This window comes from Salmo trutta, chromosome 4 (genome assembly GCF_901001165.1).
Source record: "Salmo trutta chromosome 4, fSalTru1.1, whole genome shotgun sequence".
NCBI classification, from domain to species: domain Eukaryota; kingdom Metazoa; phylum Chordata; class Actinopteri; order Salmoniformes; family Salmonidae; genus Salmo; species Salmo trutta.
This window is the reverse complement of record NC_042960.1, coordinates 24,781,284-24,807,832: the sequence shown is the minus strand read 5'-3', so window position 1 is coordinate 24,807,832 and position 26,549 is coordinate 24,781,284. Positions and strand designations below refer to the sequence as shown.

The 26,549-nt window shown below is 43.5% G+C and overlaps 1 protein-coding gene across 1 annotated transcript; it reads right to left on the bottom strand.

Moving 5' to 3' along the window:
* Positions 1-4,057: 4,057 nt before the first annotated feature.
* LOC115192116 (ras-related protein R-Ras) lies at positions 4,058-26,218 on the bottom strand. The gene is made up of 6 exons (XM_029750271.1): positions 25,320-26,218; positions 25,055-25,142; positions 10,848-10,950; positions 7,257-7,365; positions 6,864-6,982; positions 4,058-6,620 (listed from the first exon to the last, which is right to left on the bottom strand). Exons 1-6 carry the CDS (start codon positions 25,404-25,406, stop codon positions 6,533-6,535), a joined length of 594 nt encoding a protein of 197 aa, XP_029606131.1. The 5' UTR covers positions 25,407-26,218; the 3' UTR covers positions 4,058-6,532.
* Between the last annotated feature and the right edge of the window lie 331 nt (positions 26,219-26,549).

Below are 26,549 nucleotides of genomic sequence, written 5' to 3'. Positions count from 1 at the left end.
GAAGAGGGAACGTAGGCGAATGAGAGAGCAAGAGGAGTCCGAGGATGAGGAAGAACAGGCATGACTAGATGAGGGGAATGACAGTGAGGATTCAGAGGACACAGACTGTGAGGTGTTGAATTGGCAACCATTGACCTCAGGCTGAGTTAATTTTATTTTACAGGGACAGTGCACATTAATCACAGTTGTGTGTGTATAATGACAGGGTATTCCTATTAAACACTTTGTGAGCCTGTTTGCAGACAGACTGAAGGGCTTGCTTGGGCCAAACTAGTCAAGGAGTATATTAGGTATGGGAGTTTCATAGATTTGAAGTACAGTATTGTATCCAAGGGTAGCGCATGTTCAATCACATAACCATTGAGGAAGTTTAAAACTAATGATTGAGGGAGTATAATGGAATGCAGCCCGGAGGTTCGGGGCTCCAGGCCGTCGCCGGAGGTTCCGGGCTGCAGGCCGTCGCCGGAAGCTCTGGACTGGGAATGCGCACTAGAGGCCTGATGCGTGGGGCGGGGTGCTGTCACGTCCTGACCATGGTAAGCTGTTATTTTCTATGGTAGAGTAGGTCAGGGCGTGACAGGGGGGTTTATTCTATGTGTTCTATTTCTATGTTCTTAGGTTCTAGTTTTTGTATTTCTATGTTGGTTTGTTTGGGATGAGCTCCAATTAGAGGCAGCTGGTCCTCGTTGTCTCTAATTGGAGATCATGCTTAAGTAGGGGTTTTTCTTCCTTGGTTTTGTGGGTGTTTATTTTTGAGTAGTGTTTGTTTCTCCTCTGCATCACAGTTTGTTGTTTTGTCTATTCGGTTATTTGATGTATTGCATAGTTTCACAGAGTAAATAAAATGTGGAACTACACACACGCTGCACCTTGGTCCTCTCCTTTTGACAGCCGTCACAAGCGTAGGGTTCTTCTTTTGCAGCTGTAGCCAGTCAACAGCTTGTCTAAATTGTCCACCTGTATTTTTTTTGGCATTGTAATCAGTTTCTGGCCACAGATTCTTCCATCCCTATGCAGTGTACTCATGAGTACCACATTTTTGCCTTTCTTTGGTAAGTAGGACAAAAGGGAAATGTCAGCCGTGAACACAAACTTAAGAGGAATTGATAGGCCTGTTCTGTGTATTCAACAGCTGAGGTGGGAGCTCTGGGTTGTTTTTGCATACTGTTCCTACCATCGTCAGCTTCCTCTTGAGCTCCTGTCCCAGATTGTGCGAAGTAAAAAAGTTATTGCATGTGATGTTGTGGTCACGGAGCCTGTGTCATGTCCAGGACAACCCGCATCCCTTGGTTCTTCTCAGGGGCTCCTCCACCTGGCCTCCCCGTATAGGATTTAGATGGTATGTACTGCCTAACGTTTGGCACAGGGTTGTAAAACAGAGGAAGGCGGTCCACCCACTTGTCCCACACTGACCTGATTGCAGCAAGCTTGTCTCTCTGCCGCCAAGCTGGTCTGGTGTCTCAGTTATCGAAGCGGATAATCCTGGAAATAATTTGGAAGTTTTCCAGAGACGTTGCACGGAAAAGTTATCTGCCAGTTTCTGCATCCCACAGGGATTCCCCATTGGATCTGAAAACACCAGCAAGGATAAGAACCACAAAGTATGCATGTAAATGGGCCATCTCCTTCCATCTCTCTCCAAAAATCCACCTTCCCTCCAAATTAGTGCAGTCCAGAATGATTTTCTGGATGGTGTCTGGGATGAACAGTTCAAAATAAGACATTTACATTACATTTAAGTCATTTAGCAGACGCTCTTATCCAGAGTGACTTACAAATTGGTGCATTCACCTTATGATATCCAGTGGAACAACCACTTTACAATAGTGCATCTAAATCTTTTAAGGGGGGGGGGGGGTTAGAAGGATTACTTTATCCTATCCCAGGTATTCCTTAAAGAGGTGGGGTTTCAGGTGTCTCCGGAAGGTGGTGATTGACTCCGCTGTCCTGGCGTCGTTAGGGAGCTTGTTCCACCATTGGGGTGCCAGAGCAGCGAACAGTTTGGACTGGGCTGAGCGGGAACCGTGCTTCCTCAGAGGTAGGGGGGCCAGCAGGCCAGAGGTGGATGAGCGCAGTGCCCTTGTTTGGGTGTAGGGCCTGACCAGAGCCTGAAGGTATGGAGGTGCCGTTCCCCTCACAGCTCCGTAGGCAAGCACCATGGTCTTGTAGCGGATGCGAGCTTCAACTGGAAGCCAGTGGAGAGAGCGGAGGAGCGGGGTGACGTGAGAGAACTTGGGAAGGTTGAACACCAGACGGGCTGCGGCGTTCTGGATGACTTGTAGGGGTTTAATGGCACAGGCAGGGAGCCCAGCCAACAGCGAGTTGCAGTAATCCAGACGGGAGATGACAAGTGCCTGGATTAGGACCTGCGTCGCTTCCTGTGTGAGGCAGGGTCGTACTCTGCGAATGTTGTAGAGCATGAACCTACAGGATCGGGTCACCGCCTTAATGTTAGTGGAGAACGACAGGGTGTTGTCCAGGATCACGCCAAGGTTCTTAGCACTCTGGGAGGAGGACACAAGGGAGTTGTCAACCGTGATGGCGAGATCATGGAACGGGCAGTCCTTCCCCGGGAGGAAGAGCAGCTCCGTCTTGCCGAGGTTCAGCTTGAGGTGGTGATCCGTCATCCACACTGATATGTCTGCCAGACATGCAGAGATGCGATTCGCCGCCTGGTTATCAGAAGGGGGAAAGGAGAAGATTAATTGTGTGTCGTCTGCATAGCAATGATAGGAGAGACCATGTGAGGATATGACAGAGCCAAGTGACTTGGTGTATAGCGAGAATAGGAGAGGGCCTAGAACAGAGCCCTGGGGGACACCAGTGGTGAGAGCGCGTGGTGCGGAGACAGATTCTCGCCACACCACCTGGTAGGAGCGACCTGTCAGGTAGGACGCAATCCAAGCGTGGGCCGCACCGGAGATGCCCAACTCGGAGAGGGTGGAGAGGAGGATCTGATGGTTGTCGATCTGATCTGAAGACTATGTCCTGCACATGAGTGACCGCCATCCGTGTCGGCCCTGGTTGCATCCTTATCACATTGGCAGCCATGCGGGTGGCTCATTCCTTGACCAAGAAGACCATTCAATTTCACAATGTTTTGACATCCATATTTCTCCTCCTGCAGGCTGCTGATGAGCTGGTTGCTGATGGGCTGGTTCTGGTGCATACTGAGGGTCAATCTCATCCTCTCCTTCCAACTCACTGTCAGACTCCGAATTGACAGAGACATGATCCTCATATTTCGGAAAACTCCTTCCACACTAGCTTCTCTCTCTGCGAAAATAATTTCAAGGGCCCTCTGAGCAGAGATCATTTTTGCCATACTGATTGTGGTAAGGAGCTACACATGCAAAGCTATTTGTTGTCCCTCCCCCAATTGTGTGTAGGAAATACTTACTTTTTTACAATGTATCGAAATAATGTAATGTAATAACATTGTTCAGGCTCCCGCAAGACATTGTGTGATTTCACACACTACAAAGGGTAAAGAGTGCAAGAAAGCAAGAGACAGACAGGTTCTTGGTGCTATGTTGAAACAGCAGGCCCAGGGAGGAAGACAGAGTGAAGGCACACAGCAAACCTTGTTTAAGTATTACTTGTTTTCACCCACACACATACACTTTTATTACCCTCGGGTCCACCCAAACACCACATATGTAATATAAATGTTCGGGGGGGGGGGGGGGGGTACAGTGTGCACTCAATGAAAATGTGTTCTTTTACATGTTCTTCACAGAAAATGAGCCAAGTCCAATGAGTCTCAGGTTGAAAAAAGTATTAATTGTATAATTGTTCTTTTAGTAAACATTGAAAATGGGTTCCACAGACCCGAACACTACACTAGGGTTAAAGGTATTTTTTACTTTATATATTTAGCTTTTATTGAAGCGATGGAACAGTGTTGGAAAGATGGGGAGGGCAAATCAAAGGGCAGTGGGACGGATTCGAACCCATGCCGGCTATAACCACTGGACCACACAGGCTACCATACATAATATTTTTGAGAATGAACATCAGAGAAATGCATGCTTGAGTACATTGAATTGTCACAATCTTAATTCAAAACAGTCCTTTTTATTGATCTGTACATTTACATGCTCCTTTTCTCATTGCATTCATCAGAAGTTTTTTTTTAATCACATTTGACCTAAGCCAAACTGAGATTTACTACTTCTTTCCTATCACCAAGTGTTCACCAATGCTGTTGAAGAGAAATAGTAAAGTAGAAAAAAAGTTGGTGTTGTCCAGATAAACCAGCTGCCCTATTTCATTCTGAGCAAAAACTCTAGATTTGAGTAATAACATATAAAAAGTGTGTGTAAAAAAAGTATTTGGTTTATTTCAGTACAAAATACACATGGCAGATACCGGCAGATTACAGGGTGCAAGTTAGATATAGTTTGAGATTCATTGGTATACGAATTAAAGCGGCTTTTTGCTGTTAAAAATAATTACATATAACAGACTTAAGTACAATTGTATGTTGTGGCTTATTACACTACAGTAATAAACACAGAGTCAATGCATTATTCTAGAATTAGGTAAAGAACAAATGGGGGACAAAGGTTGATCCTACATCATGAACAGGGTTCTATTTCACAAATAAAATAAGATTGCCAGCTTTGAGAACTCAAATTATTCATCAAAACATCTCAAAAATGTTTGGGGTCACAGAATTATGCCCGATTCAACTCACAAATATGGAGCACATTCACAATCTTTCAGAAAGTTAGATGGCTATCCTGCTTTGTGTAAAATATCACCCTGGGGGAAAGTAGGCTAACTGTTAGTCATATGTTAATTACATCTATATGAAGGTTTGCAGGACTAGTGCTACACATCCTCTCTAATCAAACAAGTTACTTCATGACAGACAGATATAGTTTATGGAAGTTCAATCAGGGAGGCTGGTCTGAATGCTTGGTTAACTTCAAGTAAGCATAACATAATTCACTTAGCTTCCTATTATATGGGCATAGTGGGAATGAATACGAACGTATTGTCATCAGCATAGCGGTCTTCTCTTCTTTCCTATTAGCCATGTCTGGAATGTCATTCATTATTTACCTTATAGCCTATAAGCACGGCACAATAATACACATTCCTCATGCTTGCTGTTCAGCCCATGGGCTCACTCGTGTTTATCACCGTCCTCTTTCTCAACCAATGGGCATAAATCTTACAATGTATTTATATGTCAACTTACCCATGTTCTCTCACTTTCTCATCAACAGTTGTCGACAACCATCCACCTCCCCCAGTTATAATAACGGGCAGCGGGTTTGGTTTCCGATGCCAGCTGCCCAGTGTAGGGCTACTCGTCATCAGCATCTGGCTCTGAGGAGCAATCCCGGAGATGAGGCCATACCCCAAACTTAAGAAAACTCCATATTGCATTCTGTCTCTGTTGTTAATTCAGTTAACCCTGTATACTATTGAACTTTACATAACACCAAAATTATAAATACACTGCATTTGTTCTCATTGTTGGACCCACAATTATTTTGGTTGATAGGAATGATGCCTTGTCTGCAGCTTTTCAACAGATCTTCAATAGCTTTGACTCATTCATTTAATACAGTTCAAAAACGAACTCCTTGATGTACATGGCTGGTAGCAGTGTGACAAAAATGTGCAAACAGCACTACAATAAAAATGACTTAAAAAGCAGGCCTACACCTGTATGCATAGACAAAAGTACCTGGACACGCCTAAACATCCACCCAGTCATTTTAAAATAAACAATAGCACTTTAGTGTCAAACTACTTTTGCCTACCAGTCCATAAGTTGAAGTTGTGCAAAAAAAAATATATTATGTGGTCATGGATACTACACTGTGAAAAAGTACCAGTGTTTCAAACATTTTTTTCCTCCGCTCTCATTCTGCTTCTTCATCTCACTCTTTTCCATGCATTTAAAAAAAAATCTAATTTGTCTATTCAGTTTAACTGGGCTCCCTTCCTTTTCTGTTGTAGGTATGAATAACAGCACCCTCTAGTTTTTAAATTATCCATTCCTTCCAGCAACGTCAAACCAGTGACTTACATCAGGTTGACCCAATGTAGGAGGCTACCTAAAACACAGTATCTGTGAGATCTCCCTTTTTACCATCCCTCCTCTCTCGCTCTTTCAGTCTGTGGACTCATCTCTTGCTCTCTTCTCATCTAGCTCAAGGCTTCCCTTTACATCCTTACTCAATAATGAAATAACAAAACCGTAAATACAAAACAAGCATAGAAAAAAGTTTGAAGATGCTAATTTCTAAGTGTGAATGAAACCATAAAAAATGTGTAACACCACCACTTTGCCCACCATTGACGTAAGCAAGCTCTCCCACACACACACATCCCTGCCCCATTCCCCAAACCTCCCCATACAGTTTTTTTGCATTTCCAAGTGTATATCTCTCCCCTCCCTTGCCCAATCTTCCCATTTTCCTCCAGGTAAGTCAGACAAGACTTGCATCAGTGGTGAGGTGAGGGGGTTTTGGTCTCTGTGACAACAGTGCTATGCCAGGGGAGGGGACAGTTAAAGGAGGGTGCAGGGGCAGCCACTGCTCTTCCGTTTTCCTGTGTGGTTTGCAGGTAGAGGGGGACTCTCAGTCTCCTGAAACTTTCTGTGTTTAAAAAAAAACAGAGAGAGAGTAAGGGAAAGCGCATTGGATGCTTCGACTCAGGAGCAGGCTATAAAATGGACACCACAATGTCTGTCCCTCAACTTTTTCTCTGGTCACCAACTTTTCTAATCATCTAGCTATAAACATGATGACCTATTATAAAGTACCTTACAGCTTTCTGCAACATAATAAAATATTTAAAACAGCCTACCTTGCAGCTAGATGTTAACGTTATGACGTTACCTTATAGCTCGCACCACTTCCAGGAAGGCTTCGTCTACGTTGTAGCGGTTCTTAGCCGAGGCCTCCATGTAATGGATCCTGTTCTCTCTGGCAAAGCCCTGGGCCTCCTCTCTGGAGATCTACAGACAGGACAGAGAGAGGTACATGCACTCAGGTTAAAAGCGAGCTGCTCGCCAGGCGAGTTTCATTTCCTTATTCCGTTAAACTGTGTAAGATTAGGAAGTTGCTATTAGATCTAGCCAAAGAAACACTTGTAGCCACTCGCCACCTGTTGGCAACTCAAACGTATTTTCAAGGACTGAGATTTTGAACCAGTAGGATCTAAATTGGCATTATTAAAGCTAGCAGAAGATCTCTTTTATCATGACAATGAGTGTCAATGAAGACCAATACCACTCTCGACTGGTCCAGGTCAGCCTTGTTCCCCACCAACACCATGGGGAAGTCATCCCGGTCCTTCACTCTCAGTATCTGGGTGTGGAACTTGTGGATCTCATTGTAACTGAAAAAAGGGAAGGAAAGTGGTCAAAACGAGAACACATTAGGAACTGATCACAAGTGCTTTATGTCCTTAAAAAGGTGCAATCCATTAGTTCAATTTACTGTAAAAAAAAGAAAAACGAGTGTATATGCCCCCTAAAACAAAGAGGCATACTCATTTGCATTAATCCAACTTCTTTTTTGTTGTTTAATTGTATACTCTTATTTAAAAATTTGTAAATATGACAGCACAGTGACAACAAACATTCAAACATGACAAACACACACTAGAAGTGGGAGGGGTAGCCTGGGTCCTACCAGGACACCTATCGAGCCTTGCCAAAGCAAGCCAGGCATCCTGTGTGACCTGGCAGGAGTCAAGTCTGGGGGGGGGGGGGGGGGGGGGGGTACAGTTCATAAATAAATACAGACAATTCTTATATTGTAGGCTAAGCTCTACATATGTTCTTAGAATGTTGTGTTTGTACTTAGACTCGTCGTCGCATGGGGACAGAACTTCTCCAGTGCACCTTTAAGACGCATTCTACAGCTCATAAGAGGGCAAGGGTTCGTTGGTTGTGAAGCTCGTATGAATTGCAATCTAAACTAATGGCACACATGAACTCTGTTAACGTGCAATTGCACCCATCCACATTTCAATTCAGAGAGAACTACTACAGCAGCTCATTATGCTGCCTGTATTTGACACCATGTCATGAATGCGACACTTATGAGAGGTGAACGCCTATAACAAGTCTCACTTCCCTTAGTTACTGTAGCATCGCTCTGTGATTAGGGTTGCACGGCCGGAACCAGAAAACACAGTATAGACTAAGTGTAATACTGACCATGGCTTGAATGCCTCAACACTTCAAGGAATGAATAAATGATCATGAGTGTACTGCGTTTGCGTCGCAAATAGGGATGTTAACAGTTAACCTGTTGGGGCTAGGGGGCAGTATTTTCACAGCCGGATAAAAAAACGTACCCAATTTAAACTGGTTACTACTCTTACCCAGAAACGAGAATATGCATATAATAGATTTGGATAGAAAACACTCTAAAGTTTCTAAAACTGTTTGAATGGTGTCTGTGAGTATAACAGAACTCATATGGCAGGCCAAAACCTGAAGATTCTATGCAGGAAGTGCCCTGTCTGACAATTTGTTGTCCTTCTAGGGCATCTCTATCAAAAATACAGCATCTCTGCTGTAACGTGACATTTTCTAAGGCTTCCATTGGCTCTCAGAAGGCACCAGAAAGTGGAATGAGAGCTCTGCAGTCTCTGGGCAAAAAACAGCAGGGGTTTTTGTGAGTGGTCCTGCTGAGAACAATGAAACTGGAGCGCGCGTGCACGAGACTACTCCATTTATTTCTTTCAGTGTTTGAACGAATACAACGTCGCCCGGTTAGAATATTATCGCTATTTTACGAGAAAAATCACATAAAAATGGATTTTAAACAGCGTTTGACATGCTTCGAAGTACGGTAATGGAATATTTAAAAAAAAATTGTCACGAAATGCGCCCGCGCATCACCCTTTGGATACTGACCTCAACGCACGAACAAAATGGAGCTATTTCAATATAACTATGGATTATTTCGAACCAAAACAACATATGTTGTTGAAGTAGAAGTCCTGGGAGTGCATTCTGACAAAGAACAGCAAAGGTAATCCAATTTTTCTTATAGTAAATCTGAGTTTGGTGAGGGCCAAACTTGGTGGGTGTCAAATTAGCTAGCCGTGATGGCCGGGCTATGTACTCAGAATAATGCAAAATGTGCTTTCGCCGAAAAGCTATTTTAAAATCTGACACCGCGATTGCATAAAGGAGTTCTGCATCTATAATTCTTAAAATAATTGTTATGTATTTTGTGAATGTTAATCGTGAGTAATTAAGTAAATTCACTGGAAGTTTGCGGTGGGTATGCTAGTTCTGAACATCACATGCTAATGTAAAAAGCTGGTTTTGATATAAATATGAACTTGATTGAACAAAACATGCATGTATTGTATAACATAATGTCCTAGGAGTGTCATCTGATGAAGATCAAAGGTTAGTGCTGCATTTAGCTGTGTTTTTGGTTTTCGTGACATATATGCTTGCTTGAAAAATGGCTGTGTGGTTATTTCTGACTATGTACACTCCTAACATAATGTAATGTTTTGCTTTCGCTGTAAAGCCTTTTGGAAATCGGACAGTGTGGTTAGATTAACGAGAGTCTTATCTTTCAAATGGTGTAAAATAGTCCTGTGTTTGAGAACTTTGAATTATTACATTTTGTGGTTTTAAATTTGGCGCTCTGATGCGTCACTGGCTGTTGAATAGTGCGGGACGATTTCGTCCCACCTACCCTAGAGAGGTTAATCGTTAAATCGGTTAGCTGTGGTCGCTGTGCATCACTGAGTCTTCCCCTAACTATATAAAAGCGCTTTGGAGTACCTCAGCTGGTAGAAAAGTGCTATATAAATCCAATTAATTATTATTAGACTATGATCACATCTCTATAATGCATGGGAATAGATTTCCTAAATAAAACTCACTTGGAGCTGATTTCCTGGTGTTTTTACAGTCTTATGTCCAACAATGAAAATTCAAACGTATTTTTTGCTCAGAAAACTGGGGGGTGGGGGAGGGGGGCAAATAAAACCACCCACAGGCCAAATTCGGGGCACAAGTTTTGGGGAACTCGGGTCTATAGGTTACTCTGCATAATTTTTTTACATAAAAATTGCCTCGTGTATTTTCATTAGTCGTCATACATTTTATTTATCACATGTGCACAGCATACAGAGAGCCTAGTTTGCGGAGAGAAATAGCCTACCAGACAGCGCGAGAGTAGCTCCTCAAAAAGCCTGTAGGCTACTGGAGTGAAAGCTGCTTTTGTAAGCCCAGTCATTGCACAACAAACAACTATTCTAAATGCAACCACGTGTTAAAAACTTGTGGCCATGTCTAAAAAGGAGCTATTTTTATTTCTCAATCTCAACTCGTAAAGCGAGCCTCCTATTCGCCATAAGCTCTTAATAAAAAATGTCCGGTCCTTGTATGCATATACATGCATAGTATCAGAGAGGAAGAGGCGAAGCGCCAAAATCTGTCCAAAATAGTGTCCAATGTGTTTCTATGGCCTTATTTTTGGCCTAAGCTTGTCGCCTGCTTTCCTGCCTTGGGACCACTCCCATTGTTAGAGCGGAGACGTAAGCATCTCGTTATTATATACATATCTCTGCTAGTATTTTCTGTTGGTCATTTTAATGTTCTGAATTTATTTTACTGTTCATTGACTGGTTAATGAGGGTCAGTTAGTTGTCAGCTAAATTGACCGAAATATGCATCCCTAATTGCAAACAGTGACATTGCCTTCCTGAAACCTTGAGTACTGTAGCCCTGACAAATGCTTTAGCTCTGAGGACTTCATAGAATGTTGTGTAGTTGGGAATACTGTTTTGAATCTACAGCTTGCCTATGACTCGAGATTGTCTAGGTGGACAATTCTTACCTGCCAGTGTCATTCAGAGCGAACACCAGCAAGAAGCCTTCTCCTGAGCGCATGTACTGCTCCCTCATTGCCCCAAACTCCTCTTGACCGGCTGTGTCCAAGACTGAGACACACACACACACACACAGAGATCAGATGTACGTACACAGGGATAAATATGGATAGTGACATACAGTGCATTCGGACAGTATTCAGAGCCCTTCACTTTTTCCACATTTTGTTGTTACAGCCTTATTCTAAAATTAAACTTTTTCCCCCCCACATCAATCTACACACAATACCCCATAATGACAAAGCATTATACCCCAGTCAGAGGTCCTGAGTCAGTTTCAATCAAGGATCTCTCTGTACTTTGCTCCATTCATCTTTCCCTTGATCCTGACTAGTCTCCCAGTACCTACCGCTGAAAAACATCCCCACAGCATAATGCTGCCACCCCCATGATTCACCAGTAGGGATGGTGCCAGGTATCCTCCAGATGTGATGCTTGGCATTCAGGCCAAAGAGTTCAATCTTGGTCCCATCAAACCAGAGAATCTTATTTCTCATGGTCTGAGAGTCCTTTAGGTGCCTTTTGGCAAACTCCAAATGGTGAGAAATAGACAGCCAGGAGTGGCTTCCGTCTGGCCACTCTACAATAAAAGGCCTGATTGGTGGAGTGCTGCACCGATGGGATAACCTTCCAGAAGGACAACCATCTCCACAGAGGAACTCTGTCAGAGTGACCATTGTGTTCTTGGTTACCTCCCTGACCAAGGTCCTTCACCCCGATTGCTCAGTTTGGCCAGAAGAGTCTTGGTGGTTTCAAATTTATTCGATGTAAGAATGATGGAGGCCACTGTATTCATGAGGACCTTCAATGCTGCAGAGATTTTTTTGGTACTCTTACCCAGATCTGTGCCACAACACAATCCTGTCTCGGAGCTCTACGTAAAATTCCTTCAACCTCATGGCTTGGTTTCTGCTCTGACATGCACTGTCAACTGTGGGACCTTTTATAGACAGGTGTGTGCCTTACCAAATCATGTCCAATCAATAGAATTTACCACAGGTAGACTCCAAACAAGTTGAAGAAACATCTCAAGGATGATCAATGGAAACAGGATGCACCGGAGCTCAATTTTGAGTTTCATAGCAAAGGGTCTGAATACTTATGTAAATAGTTTTTTTTTATTATGCATTTGAAAAAATTGCTAAACCCTCTTTTTGCTTTGTCATTATGGGGTATCATGTGTAGATGAGAAAATAAAATAATTTAAATCAATTTTAGAATAAGGCTGTAATATAACAAAATGTGGAAAAAGTCAGGTGATCTGAATACTTTCCGAATGCACTGTAGATGCAACATAGTAACAAATGCAGGAGGGGTGCAAGGAAGGCTCACTGACAAGCGCAACACCCTCCTTTTGTGCCAGTAGGAATTACGCTTTGACAAAGATTTTTCACTTTAAAATGTATGCAAAACAAAAACCATTGATTTAAAAGTTCAAACCATACAACTATGCACAATTTACACAGAACATTTCACAAAAACACATTTACTGAAAGAACTGTGCAGATGCAAAGTTTCTAAAATAATTATGATAAAATCAGTTTATGCGACCACGTTTTCCAAAAACGGTTAAATATCTGCTCCGAATTAAGATTCAAAGATGTCTGCTGAAATAATGGGGTGTCAGTTACGACATGACACCTTGAGTTTAAAATAAAGTATTTTGGTTATTGAACAACAGTAGGTGAAGTGGATTTACATCCCTGATCTGTACTACATAATTATGGATATGAATATCATTATCTTCATGGTGATGCATCCTGAACCATCCAGAGGTGTGGGGGACAAATATAGAACGGAGAGGATAAAACGACAGAAGAGGACAGAGAGACAAACAGCTTAAAAGAGGAAGACCTTGTGTGCAGTGGTGGAAAAAGTACCCAATTGTCATACTTTAGTAAAGATACTTAAGTCATTTTCTATTAAGTTAAGTCACCCAGTAAAATACTACTTGAGTAAAAACCTAAAAGTATTTGGTTTTAAATATACTTAAGTATAAAAAGTGAAAGTATAAATAATTTCAAATTCCTTAAACCAGACAGCACAATTTTTAAAAAGTCAAGAGTGTTGGACATAATTTACAAACGAGGCATTCATGTTTAGTGAATCCGCCAGATCAGAGGCAGTAGGTATGACCAAGGGTGATCTCATGATAAGTGCGTGAATTTGAACATTCCTCCTCTCCTGCTAAGCATTCAAAATGTAACAGGTACTTTTGGGTGTCAGGAAAAAATGTATGGAGTAAAAAAATATATAATTTTCTTTAGGAATGTAGTAAAGTAAAAGTAGTCAAAAATATAAATGGTAAAGTACAGATACCCCCAAAAACGAATTTAGTACTTTCAAGTATTTTTACTTAAGTACTTTACACCACTGCTTGCGTAAGTGATTCCCGTAGTGGCGAGCTAAAGGTAATTTGGTGATTATCGAAAGGATATTGTAAGTGAAGTGCTCTAAACCGGACTTGGATTTTGTTTCCGCTTTCTTGAACCGGCCGAGTGCCATTCGATAAACATTAAATATCATTTAGATTTTTGCAACTTAAAAAGCCAATTCTTCCTCTGTTTACACCACCCCTCGCTACCGCATTAGATCAGAACCCCTCTGGACCAATCACAGTGGTGGAGAATGCGGGCCCCAGAAGTGGTGACAGAGTTACTATAAGTTATATTAAGGATGGAGGCCGCATTGTTAAAATGTGCAAAAGGAAAGCACAGACCTCTTGAGAATTTAAGTGGCCATGCTGGCTCAGGCAGGGAAGGACAGTAAGCCTGGAGTGGGGACTCATACCTAGGCTACAAGAACAGGATGACATTGAGGCTTATCCGCTATCATTCAAGAGGTCAGCAGTAAGAGAACTATAGGCCCCGGAGCAGTGGGCAGGGATGCTGGCCCCCTTTGTTTCTGGGCGTGCACAGGCTGCGTATTTCAACCTGGATCCTGCAGAAGCAGAGGACTAAGAAACTAAAAGCCAAAATCTTATCCCGGTGCTGTCTGAATCCATAGGCCAAGCGTTTCCACGAGTTGACCTTCGATAGCAACGAGTCAGCAAGAGCCCAAATGTATCAACTAATACGGCTGACCAGGGGTTGGGGAGAGACGGTGTTTCCGGTGCCCACCGAGCCTTCCTCCGGTTCAAGCGGTGCACATCCATGTAATCTATCCCCGCAGTGTTGGACCGCAGAGGGAGCCCCGGCCATAAAAGTCCAAGGAGAGGATGCAGAAGCAATGTAAGATTACCCTAGTTCGGTCACACTTAGTACAGTAGGGAGATGTGTGTCAGGAACAGATGTCAGTCTCCTGTATCCATGGGGACACAGTGGCGCAGGTGACCTTAGTTACTCCCAGAGGCAAGTGCACTATGAAGTTGGGGGTGGTGAACCACTTACCAGTACTGCTCGGGAGAGACTAATTTGTTAAGAATTCGTGGCGGATTAAACAGAGCAGCCCCAGACCGCACCAGTGCATATAAGCTATGCGAAGCAGTCACTGGCACACTCAGAGAAAACACATCCCCAAAAGGCACGCACCCGATATGCCCCACTAGCACTACAGGGAGAAGTCACATCAGAGGCTCAGGCAGCTGTTTGAAGAAAAGACCGGAGGATACATGCTCAGGTCTCGCAACGGAGAGCGGAGGAGACCAAGGGCCCGCATTGGCCCCGGTGAGAATAGACAGCCAATACTTTAATTTATCTGATGAGTTGACAGGACAGTTTAGCACCGCACAGCTGCAGGACCCGGACCTGGTCTCGGCGCAACGCAGAGTGAAGGTGATGGATGGGAAGCACATGGAGAACATCAATCCCCCTTATTAAATCCCCCTTATTACTGCATAAAGGGCTTACAGTACTGTTGGTTAAGAGAAGGGGCATATAGAGACATGGTACTGTACCTGGCGCACGTGTTGAGAGGCCACTTAGCAGTAGACAAAACTAAAGAGCACATCATGAGTAGATTCTACTGGCCCCGCATTACAAGTGATACAGAGAAAGAAGTACTGCAAGTCATGTGACAAGTGCCAAAAAGAATGCCCCCAAAGCCAATTACAGAAACTCACCCCCCTCCCCATCATTGAAACACCCTTTGAGTAGATAGCCATGGATCTGGTAGGTCCTATTCCCAAATCAGCCCGGGGGCACGAATATACAGTGCCTTGCAAAAGTATTCATCCCCTTGGTGTTTTTCCTATTTTGTTGCATTACAACCTGTAATTTAAATTAATTTTTATTTAGATTTCATGTAATGGACATACAAAATATTAAAAATTGGTGAAGTGAAATGAAAAATAATTACTGCTATGAAGCCCCTAAATAAGATCTGGTGCAACCAATTACCTTCAGAAGTCACATAATTAGTTAAATAAAATGTACCTGTGTGCAATCTAAGTGTCACACAATCTTATATATATATATATATATATATATATTCTGAAAGGCCCCAGAGTCTACAACACCACTAAGCAAGGGGCACCATGAAGACCAATGAGCTCTCCAAACAGGTCAGAGAAAGTTGGAGAAGTACAGATGAGGGTTGAGTTGTAAAAAAATATCAGAAACTTTGAACATCGCACCATTAAATCCTATTTTTTTTTTTTTTTTTTAAATGGAAAGAATATGGCACCACAACAAACCTGCCAAGAGAGGGCCGCCCACCAAAACTCACAGACCAGGCAAGGAAGGCATTAATCAGAGGCAACAACGAGACCAAAGATAACCCTGAAGGAGCTGCAAAGCTCCACAGTGGAAATTGGAGTATCTGTCCACAGGACCACTTTCAGCCGTACACTCCACAGAGCTGGGCTTTACGGAAGAGTGGCCAGAAAAAAGCCATTGCTTAAAGAAAAAAATAAGCAAAGACGTTTGATGTTCGCCAAAAGGCATGTGGGAGACTCCCCAAGTATATGGAAGAACGTACTCTGGTCAGATGAGACTAAAATTGAGCTTTTTGGCCATCATGGAAAATGCTATGTCTGGCGCAAACCCAACACCTCTCATCACACCATTCCCACAGTGAAGCGTGGTGGCAGCATCATGCTGTGGGGATGTTTTCCATCGGCAGGGACTGGGAAACTGGTCACAATTGAAGGAATGATGGATGGCGCTAAATACAGGGTAATTCTTGAGGAACCTGTTTGTCTTCCATAGATTTGAGACTGGGACGGATGTTCACCTTCCAGCAGGACAATGACCCTAAGCATACTGCTAAAGCAACACTCGACTGGTTTAAGGGGAAACATTTAAATGTCTTGGAATGGCCTAGTCAAAGCCCAGACCTCAATCCAATTGAGAATCTGTGGTATGACAAAGATTGCTGTACTCCAGCGGAACCCATCCAACTTGAAGGAGCTGGAGTAGGTTTGCCTTGAAGAATGGGAAAAAATCCCAGTGGCTAGATGTGCCAAACTTATAGAGACATACCCCAAGAGACTTGCAGCTGTAATTGCTGCAAAAGGTGGCTCTACAAAATACTGACTTTGGGGGGGTGAGTAGTTATGCACGTTCAAGTTCTGTTTTTTTTGTCTTATTTCTTGTTTGTTTCACACAAAAAAATATTTTGCATCTTCAAAGTGGTAGGCATTTTGTGTAAATAAAATGATGCAAACCCCCCAAAAATCTATTTTAATTCCAGGTTGTAAGGCAACAAAATAGGAAAAATGCCAAGGGGGGTGAATACTTTCACAAGCCACTGTATACTGGTGGTAATTGATTTTGCCACATGCTACCCCAAAGCCATACCCCTGCGTAATATGTCCACTAAAAGGTATTGCTAAAGAGTTGTTTCAGATGTTTTCCCAAGTCGGCATACCCTCTATTTTGACCGACCACGGACCCCGTTTATCTTCCGCATAATGAAGGACTTGTGTGCCTTGTAACAGGTTAAACAGATACACTCGAGCATATTTCATCCTCAGACAGATGGTTTATGAGAACGCTTGAATAAAACTGTCAAGTCGATGATAAAAGGTGGTTGTGGAACGGGACAGGAGGAACTGGGACATGTTATTACCTCACTTATTGTTTGCTCTTAGGGAGATGCCCCAGTTGCCATCGGACTTCTCCCTGTTTTAACTGTTATTTGGGAGGCCGTGCCGAGGGATCCTGGATTTATGTAGGAGTTAACCTGTTGGGGATAGGGGGCAGTATTGAGAATTTTGGAAAAAATACGTGCCCATTTTTAACTGCCTCCTACACCAACTCAGAAGCTAGAATATGCATATTATTGTTCAGGTTTGGATAGAAAACACCCTAAAGTTTCTAAAACTGTTTGAATGGTGTCTGTGAGTATAACAGAACTCCTATGGCAGGCAAAAATCTGAGAAGGTTTCATGCAGGAAGTGGCCTGTCTGACAAGGAGTCGTTCTTCTTGCCTCTGTTTATTGAAGAGTAAGGATCTTAGCTGTAACGTGACAATTCCTAGGGCTCCAATAGGCTCTCAGAACCCAGGAAAAACAGGAACGATGACGAGGCAGCCTCAGGCTGAAACAGATTATCGCCTTTTCCAAGTGTCCCATTAGGTGACAATGGAATGAGGCGCGTGCGCGATTCGCCCCCGTGGAGAAATTTCATTCGGCTGTTTAGCTTATTGCAGATTCCCGGTCGGAATATTATCGCTTTTCTACGAGATAAATGGCATAAAAATTGATTTTAAACAGCGGTTGACATGCTTCGAAGTACGGTAATGGAATATTTAGAATTTTTTTGTCACGCCATGCGCCATGCTCATGACCGTGATTTAGTATTCTGATAGTGTCTAGAACGCATGAACAAAACGTCGCTGATGGAACATAACGATGGATTATTTGGGACCAAACCTACATTTGTTATTGAAGTAGAAGTCCTGGGAGTGCATTCTGACGAAGAACAGGAAAGGTAAGCCCATTTTTCTTATAGGAAATGTGATTTTGGTGAAGGCTAATCTTGCCGGGTGTCTAAATAGCTAGCCCGTGATGGCTGGGCTATGTACTTAGAATATTGCAAAATGTGCAAAATGTGCTTCATCCGAAAAGCATATCGAGTGCATAGAGGAGTAATGTATCTATAATTCTTAAAATAATTGTTATGCTTTTTGTGAACGTTTATCGTGAGTAATTTAGCAAACTGTTAGTAAATTCCCCAGAAGTTTGCGGGGGGTATGCTTTTTCTGAACGTCACATGCTAATGTAAAAAGCTGTTTTTTTATATAAATATGAACTTGATTGAACAGACATGCATGTATTGTATAACATAATGTCCTAGGTGTGTCATCTGATGAAGATCATAAAAGGTTAGTGCTGCATTTAGCTGTGGTTTGGGTTTTTGTGACATTATATGCTAGCTTGAAAAATGGGTGTCTGATTATTTCTGGCTGGGCACTCTCCTGACATAATCTAATGTTTTGCTTTCGTTGTAAAGCCTTTTTGAAATCGGACAGTGTGGTTAGATTAACGAGAGTCTTGTCTTTAAATAGCTGTAAAATAGTCATATGTTTGAGAAATTGAAGTAATAGTATTTCAAACGATTCAAAAATCGCGCCACTGGATTGAAGTGGCTGTTACGTAGGTGGGACGAATTCGTCCCACCTGCGCCAGAGAGGTTAAGGTACTCCTTTTAATTCCAACAGCGGAACATTGGCTCTTAGCGCAATGGAAGTAATGGCAAGAGTATCCCCTGTAAACTACAGTTAGGTAGCCAGGTAGGAGAAAACCTGAACAGCTATACCACATCAACCTTATGAAGGAGTACCATTAGAGAAATCAAGATATTATGTTCTGCTCCCAACCCGCAGCCAAACAAGATCAACCCCAACTAGAGGTGCAGGTCGTGAAGTCGCTGACGCACCAGCAAGAGCAGGACCTACATTACGGGGAGCCTAAGGAGAGCGGGCTTGACAGCTAACCCTAAGAAATGCAGGCTCGGGTTAAGTGAGGCAGAATATCTGGGGTACACTATTGGGTGTGGTGTCATACGCCCCCAGACAAAGAAAGTGGAGGCTATCCAGGAGTGGCCAAGGTGTAAAAATCAGGTGCAGTCCTTCTTAGGGCTCACAAGTGACTACTGGCGCTTCATACCAAATGATGTCTCTATAGGCACTCCATTGTCCGACCTGACCAAGAAAGACCTACCCACACAGGTGAGATGGACTCAAGCAGCAAAGATAGCTTTCCAAAAGCTAAAGGTAGCCCTGTGCGCAAAACCAGTGCTAAGAACACCAGACTTCGACAGGGAATTTTTTATTTCACCTTTATTTAACCAGGTAGGCCAGTTGAGAACAAGTTCTCATTTACAACTGCGACCTGGCCAAGATAAAGCAAAGCAGTGTGACAAAAAACAACAGAGTTACACATGGGATAAACAAACATACAGTCAATAACACAATAGAAAAATCTGTATACAGTGTGTGCAAATTAGGAGGTAAGGAAATAAATAGGCCAATAGTGGCAAAGTAATTACAATTTAGCAATTTACATTGGAGTGATATGTGCAGATGAGGATGTGCAAGTAAAAATACTGGTGTGCAAAAGAGTAGAAAAAAAATGGGGATGAGGTAGGTAGTTGGTTGGATGGGCTATTTACAGATGGGCTGTCTACAGCTGCAGCGATCGGTAAGCTGCTCTGACAGTTGACACTTAAAGTTAGTGAGAGAGATATAAGTCTCCAACTTCAGTGATTTTTGCAATTCGTTCCAGTCATTGGCAGCAGAGAACTGGAAGGAAAGGCAGCCAAACGAGGTGTTGGCTTTAAGGATGCCGAGGGATCCTGGATTTACGCTTGACCTCATCTTTACTAGATGCTGTTCTTCCACTAAATCTCATTGCAACTCCCCTCCAAGTCTCCGACCACTACCTTGTATCCTTTTCCCTCTCGCTCTCCTCCAACACTTCTCACTCTGCCCCTACTCGGATGGTATTGCGCCGTCGCAACCTTCGCTCTCTCTCTCCCGCTACTCTCTCCTCTTCCATCCTATCATCTCTTCCCTCTGCTCAAACCTTCTCCAACCTATCTCCTGATTCTGCCTCCTCAACCCTCCTCTCCTCCCTTTCTGCATCCTTTGACTCTCTATGTCCCCTATCCTCCAGGCCGGCTCGGTCCTCTCCTCCTGCTCCGTGGCTCGACGACTCATTGCGAGCTCACAGAACAGGGCTCTGGGCAGCCGAGCGGAAATGGAGGAAAACTCGCCTCCCTGCGGACCTGGCATCCTTTCACTCCCTCCTCTCTACATTTTCCTCTTCTGTTTCTGCTGCTAAAGCCACTTTCTACCACTCTAAATTCCAAGCATCTGCCTCTAACCCTAGGAAGCTCTTTGCCACCTTCTCCTCCCTCCTGAATTCTCCTCCCCCCACCCTCCTCCCTCTCTGCGGATGACTTTGTCAACCATTTTGAAAAGAAGGTTGACGACATCCGATCCTCGTTTGTTAAGTCAAACGACACCGCTGGTCCTGCTCACACTGCCCTACCCTGTGCTTTGACCTCTTTCTCCCCTCTCTCTCCAGATGAAATCTCGCGTCTTGTGACGGCCGGCCGCCCAACAACCTGCTCGCTTGACCCTATCCCCTCCTCTCTTCTCCAGACCATTTCCGGAGACCTTCTCCCTTACCTCACCCCGCTCATCAACTCATCCTTGACCGCTGGCTACGTCCCTTCCATCTTCAAGAGAGCGAGAGTTGCACCCCTTCTGAAAAAACCTACACTCGATCCCTCCGACGTCAACAACTACAGACCAGTATCCCTTCTTTCTTTTCTCTCCAAAACTCTTGAACGTGCCGTCCTTGGCCAGCTCTCTTGCTATCTCTCTCTGAATGACCTTCTTGATCCAAATCAGTCAGGTTTCAAGACTGGTCACTCAACTGAGACTGCTCTTCTCTGTGTCACGGAGGCTCTCTGCACTGCTAAAGCTAACTCTCTCTCCTCTGCTCTCATCCTTCTAGACCCATCTGCTGCCTTTGATACTGTGAACCACCAGATCCTCCTCTCCACCCTCTCCGAGTTGGGCATCTCCGGCGCGGCCCACGCTTGGATTGTGTCCTACCTGACAGGTCGCTCCTACCAGGTGGCGTGGCGAGAATCTGTCTCCGCACCACGTGCTCTCACCACTGGTGTCCCCCAGGGCTCTGTTCTAGGCCCTCTCCTATTCTCGCTATACACCAAGTCACTTGGCTCTGTCATATCCTCACATGGTCTCTCCTATCATTGCTATGCAGACGACACACAATTACTCCTCTTCTTTCCCCCTTCTGATAACCAGGTGGCGAATCGCATCTCTGCATGTCTGGCAGACATATCAGTGTGGATGACGGATCAGCACCTCAAGCTGAACCTCGGCAAGACGGAGCTGCTTTTCCTCCCGGGGAAGGACTGCCCGTTCCATGATCTCGCCATCACGGTTGACAACTCCATTGTGTCCTCCTCCCAGAGTGCTAAGAACCTTGGCGTGACCCTGGACAACACCCTGTTGTTCTCCACTAACATCAAGGCGGTGACCCGATCCTGTAGGTTCATGCTCTACAACATTTGCAGAGTACGACCCTGCCTCACACAGGAAGCGGCGCAGGTCCTAATCCAGGCACTTGTCATCTCCCGTCTGGATTACTGCAACTCGCTGTTGGCTGGGCTCCCTGCCTGTGCCATTAAACCCCTACAACTCATCCAGAACGCCGCAGCCCGTCTGGTGTTCAACCTTCCCAAGTTCTCTCACGTCACCCCGCTCCTCCGCTCTCTCCACTGGCTTCCAGTTGAAGCTCACATCCGCTACAAGACCATGGTGCTTGCCTACGGAGCTGTGAGGGGAACGGCACCTCCATACCTTCAGGCTCTGATCAGGCCTTACACCCAAACAAGGGCACTGCGCTCATCCACCGCTGGCCTACCTTTACCTCTGAGGAAGCACAGTTCCCGCTCAGCCCAGTCAAAACTGTTCGCTGCTCTGGCACCCCTATGGTGGAACAAGCTCCCTCACGACACCAGGACAGCGGAGTCAATCACCACCTTCCGGAGACACCTGAAACCCCACCTCTTTAAGGAATACCTAGGATAGGATAAAGTAATCCTTCTAATCCCCCCCCCTAAACGATTTAGATGCACTATTGTAAAGTGGTTGTTCCACTGGATATCATAAGGTGAATGCACCAATTTGTAAGTCGCTCTGGATAAGAGCGTCTGCTAAATTACTTAAATGTAAATGCTGGAGAGCGTGCTATGGATGGGCGTTGCTATGGTGACCAGTGAGCTGAGATAAGGCGGAACTATACCTAGCAAAGACTTATAGATGACCTGGAGCCAGTGGGTTTGGTGATGAATATGTAGCGAGGACCAGCCAACGAGAGGATACAGGTCGCAATGGTGGGTAGTGTATGGGGCTTTGGTGACAAAACGGATGGCACTGTGATAGCAAATTGGATGTAGCCTGAATAGAATGTTGGAGGCTATTTTGTAAATGACATCGCCGAAGTCAAGGATCGGTAGGATAGTCCGTTTTACGAGGGTAAGTTTGGCAGCATAAGTGAAGGAGGCTTTGTTCCAAAATAGGAAGCCGATTCTAGATTTAACTATGGATTGGAGATGCTTAATGTGAGTCTGGAAGGAGAGTTTACAGTCTAGCCAGACACCTAGGTATTTATAGTTGTCCACATATTCTAAGTCAGAACCGCCTAGAGTAGTGATGCTAGTCGGGAGGGCAGCGATCGGTTGAAGAGCATGCATTTAGTTTTACTAGCATTTAAGAGCAGTTGGAGGCCACGGAATAAGTGTTGTATGGTGTTGAAGCTCGTTTGGAGGTTTGTTAACACAGTGTCCAAAGAAGGGCCAGATGTATACAGAATGGTGTCGTCTGCATAGAGGTGGATCAAAGAATCACCTGCAGCAAGAGCGACATCATTGACATATACAGAGAAAATAGTCGGACACAGAATTGAACCCTGTGGCACCCCCATAGAGACTGCCAGAGGTCCGGACAACAGGCCCTCCGATTTGACACACTGAACTCTGAGAAGTTCATTGTCCAGATTGATGCCTCTGATGACTCCTCTGATGTCGGTATCGGAGCGGTCCTGTCCCAGGGAGTGGGAAAGGTCGAACACCCCATAGCCTACATCAGCAGTAAGCTCTCAGGGAGGGAAATAAAATATGCCACGGTTGACCGAGAGGGGCTGGATATAAAATTGTCACTCAACTACCTCAGATATTATCTGCTGGGAATAAAATTCCCTCTCGTGACTGATAATGCACACTCACCTGGATGGTGAGAAAAAAAGAGAATAACAGTAGGGTATGTAGATGGTTCTTGTGCTTGCAACCCTGTAACGTCATCATCCACAGATCCGGGGTCCATCACGAAAATACAGACGCACTATCCCGCCGCGACGCACTGGATTTAGTTTCCCCTTCTTGAACCGGCCAAGTGCCATTTCGGTGAACATTAAATATATCGTTTTGATTTTTGCAACTTACAAAGCCAAAACCACTCCTCGCTACCGCATAGATTAGAGCCCCTCTGGACCAATCCCAGTACACAAAAGCTAGAAATATGCAATATCCTTTTGCTAATGAAGTCTGCTCAACCAGTTTTGGTTGGTCCGGACCAGACCAAATCTGAACCAATCATAGATGTCTGTGTTTCTCAAGTTTGGACATTACAATACAGCACAGTAAAGTACAGCTCAGTACAGTACTACATTTTCTTTACTGTCCAAACTTGTAAAACATAGACGTCTATGATTGGTTCAGATTTGGGCGGATTGACCAAATTTCAATTACTTTTCAACATCCATGGAGGTCCGGTGTCAGTTGGTGCTCAGCGGTTGAGGATGCTTGTTACAGTAAATGGAAAGAGGGTAGGTGGTTAGGTGTCATGGTAGGTGTCAGTAAGAGTTGGGAGAGGTGACATTAACTGGAGAGCGAGAAAGAAAGAACGAGAGAAGGAAAGAGCGAGAAAGAGAGAAGAGAAAGAGAGAAAAATAGAGATAGAGAAAAAGAGAAGAAAGAGAAGAGAGAAAGAAAGAGAAGAGAGAAAGAAAGCGGTTGTCAAGACTGTTTTCACAGTCCTGCTTTGACCACCAGACGACAGAAAGAGAAAAAAAACAGTTATGAGCTGAAGATAGCAGTATGCCAGTTGAAGGGAGGACAGTAGCAGGTGACCCACATTGGACCCAAATGTTCTGTGTAGCTCAGTTGGAAGAGCATGGAGTTTGCACTGCCAGGGTTGTGGGTTTGATACCCACAGGGGATCAGTATGTGGAAAAAGTACAAAAATGTATCCACTCACTACTGTAAGTCGATCTGGGTAAGAGCGTCTGCTAAATGACTCAAATGTAAATGGTTTGTGACTACTATGACTTCCCATTTTAGCCAATTCAATCGCAATAATTCCGTTACTGATTGTTTGGTAATTCCATTACGGATTTGGTAACAGAATTACAAGTTTTATTCACTTAATTCATAAACAAACTTGATATCAGTAAAACCCCTATAACGAATTATTAGGTCTACCTTTGCTTGTGAACTTTCATTATCCTCCTTAGAAAAGATCTTAGATATGTGGGTTTCTGGTAACAGAATTACAAGACAAGGCAATGTTTCTTAAACTTACAGAAGGCAAATCATTTCTCTGTAACTAAATATAAGTGTTGATATTAGTTGGCAGGGGTCTTTACGTCAACATTATTGTGTTTTGATGTAAATATATAATACCTTAAAAAAATTCTGGTAGATGTTGTCTAAGACCCCTTTTCTATCTGTTCAACCAGAAATCTAAGCCTTTGATTATTCCTAATTTTTAGGATGGAAATGGTTGAAAACATATGTCTTAATTTCAAAAAAATAATATTGACTTATCTTTCATTTGACACTCAATTTGACATGCTCCTATGAACTTCACATTGGTCCTCATGGGTCCTTTTAGATGTAAATGCCCAGGGTTAACCGACTCGACAGAAGCCAACAGGCCATAGTGCACTTACATATTGTTATATCCCTGGACAGAAACACTTTTGTTATGGCATAGTGAAAAGACTACACCTTGGCTTAGAGCATCAACATCTGCCAACGGCAAGTTATAACAGAGCAGATGTTGGTGTATCATACAGACAGATTTGGCCTTGCTCACTCACTGACTCAAGTAGTTTACGCTTTGCCTCTATTCTTAGAGCAAAGAACGTCAGTAAACCTACATTATGACTTACTGTCTAATCTTGTCTCTTTCCCATCCACTGTGCATATTTTGGTGTAGGAGTCCTCGATGGTTGGGTCATAATCCGATACAAAGTACGACTGCGAAAAAGATAGGAGAGCATGAGTCAAGACGGTGTGGGTTGGCCTATATGGGTTAATAGGCACATATTCAATTACCACTACAACATACTCATCACATCAGAAGATGTGACAAATTAAAGACAAACAAAACAACACACAGTTGACAATGTCCAAACAGTTGGGGGATTCTCTCACCTGAATGAATTGTATGGTCAAGGCGCTTTTCCCCACACCGCCCCCGCCCACGACGACCAGTTTGAATCTCTCCTCCTCAGCAGACATGATTCGTTTCGTAAAATACTTTCAACAATTGTCTAAAAACGAAATGATATAACTGACTAGCTGATAAGATCTATTGATTAAGTGTAATTTAGTAATCCGCAGGGTAAATGATGGGGAAAAATGAAAGTCCACTTCTCCAACGATTGAGCAAACTACTTTTATCAAGGTAACGTTAGCTCATAGACAAATCCGAGAAGGTAGCAGAGTTGGGTTTTTACCTCGGTGTTACGCCAATATATTTAGCTTGAATTACCTACGATAAGTTATCAATATCTTAAATATAAAATATATAGTTCGTTTTCTGATACTATTTCATAACATTGAAAAGTTTACAGTTTTAGTCTGGCCCAGTGTTGTAAACTATCCACAAAAGTCGCCTCTAACCCCAATAGTTTCGTATTACTGCTCCTAAAATTCATAGGTCGCTACATAACCCGGTAAAAAATAATCATAACGTATTATTGTTAAAATATAACGGTTATCGGCCTCTCTCACATCATTTTTGTCAGGTGAAAAGCCTTCCGCACCCGCCTTAAGTAAATTAGGCTACCGATGCCAACTTTGTGACTCCAGAAGAAAAAAATATGAGCTTGATTATCAACTACCCCGTCAAACTTCAACGCACTTGTCTAACTTTCATTATCTCTAGATTGATCCATCTACATATCTCTGCAGACGCATTATATACAAACTTTTGTGATGTCTAAGTTACAGGGTTTTTCTTGGCGATGTGCTCATTTTTCCCTCGTCTTCACGGACTTATTTTTTTCAACGCTCCAAGGCAACTTTTGTTTCTTAACCAAGAAGGGTTTCTCGAAATCTCATGCGTATGTAAAAATGGGCGTGTTTTAACGACACTGTTTCCTCATTGTATAAATTCTCACGCTTCTCCCTCTTTTCATGAATCAGCAAAGGCTCTATTAGAATGAGATACATTCTAAAATGTTTATTTAATCAACACTGCTCGTTTATTCGTGAAACTGAAACAATATGGTTAAACCAGATTTTAAATTAGTGAACTATAGTATTCACACATTATGTGTACTACATTACGTGTATTACCTTATTTGGCCGTTGAGCCCCGTTGTATGTAGGTCTAGTCATTCATTTGTTTAATGGGGAATTTTACAGCAGGGTGTACAT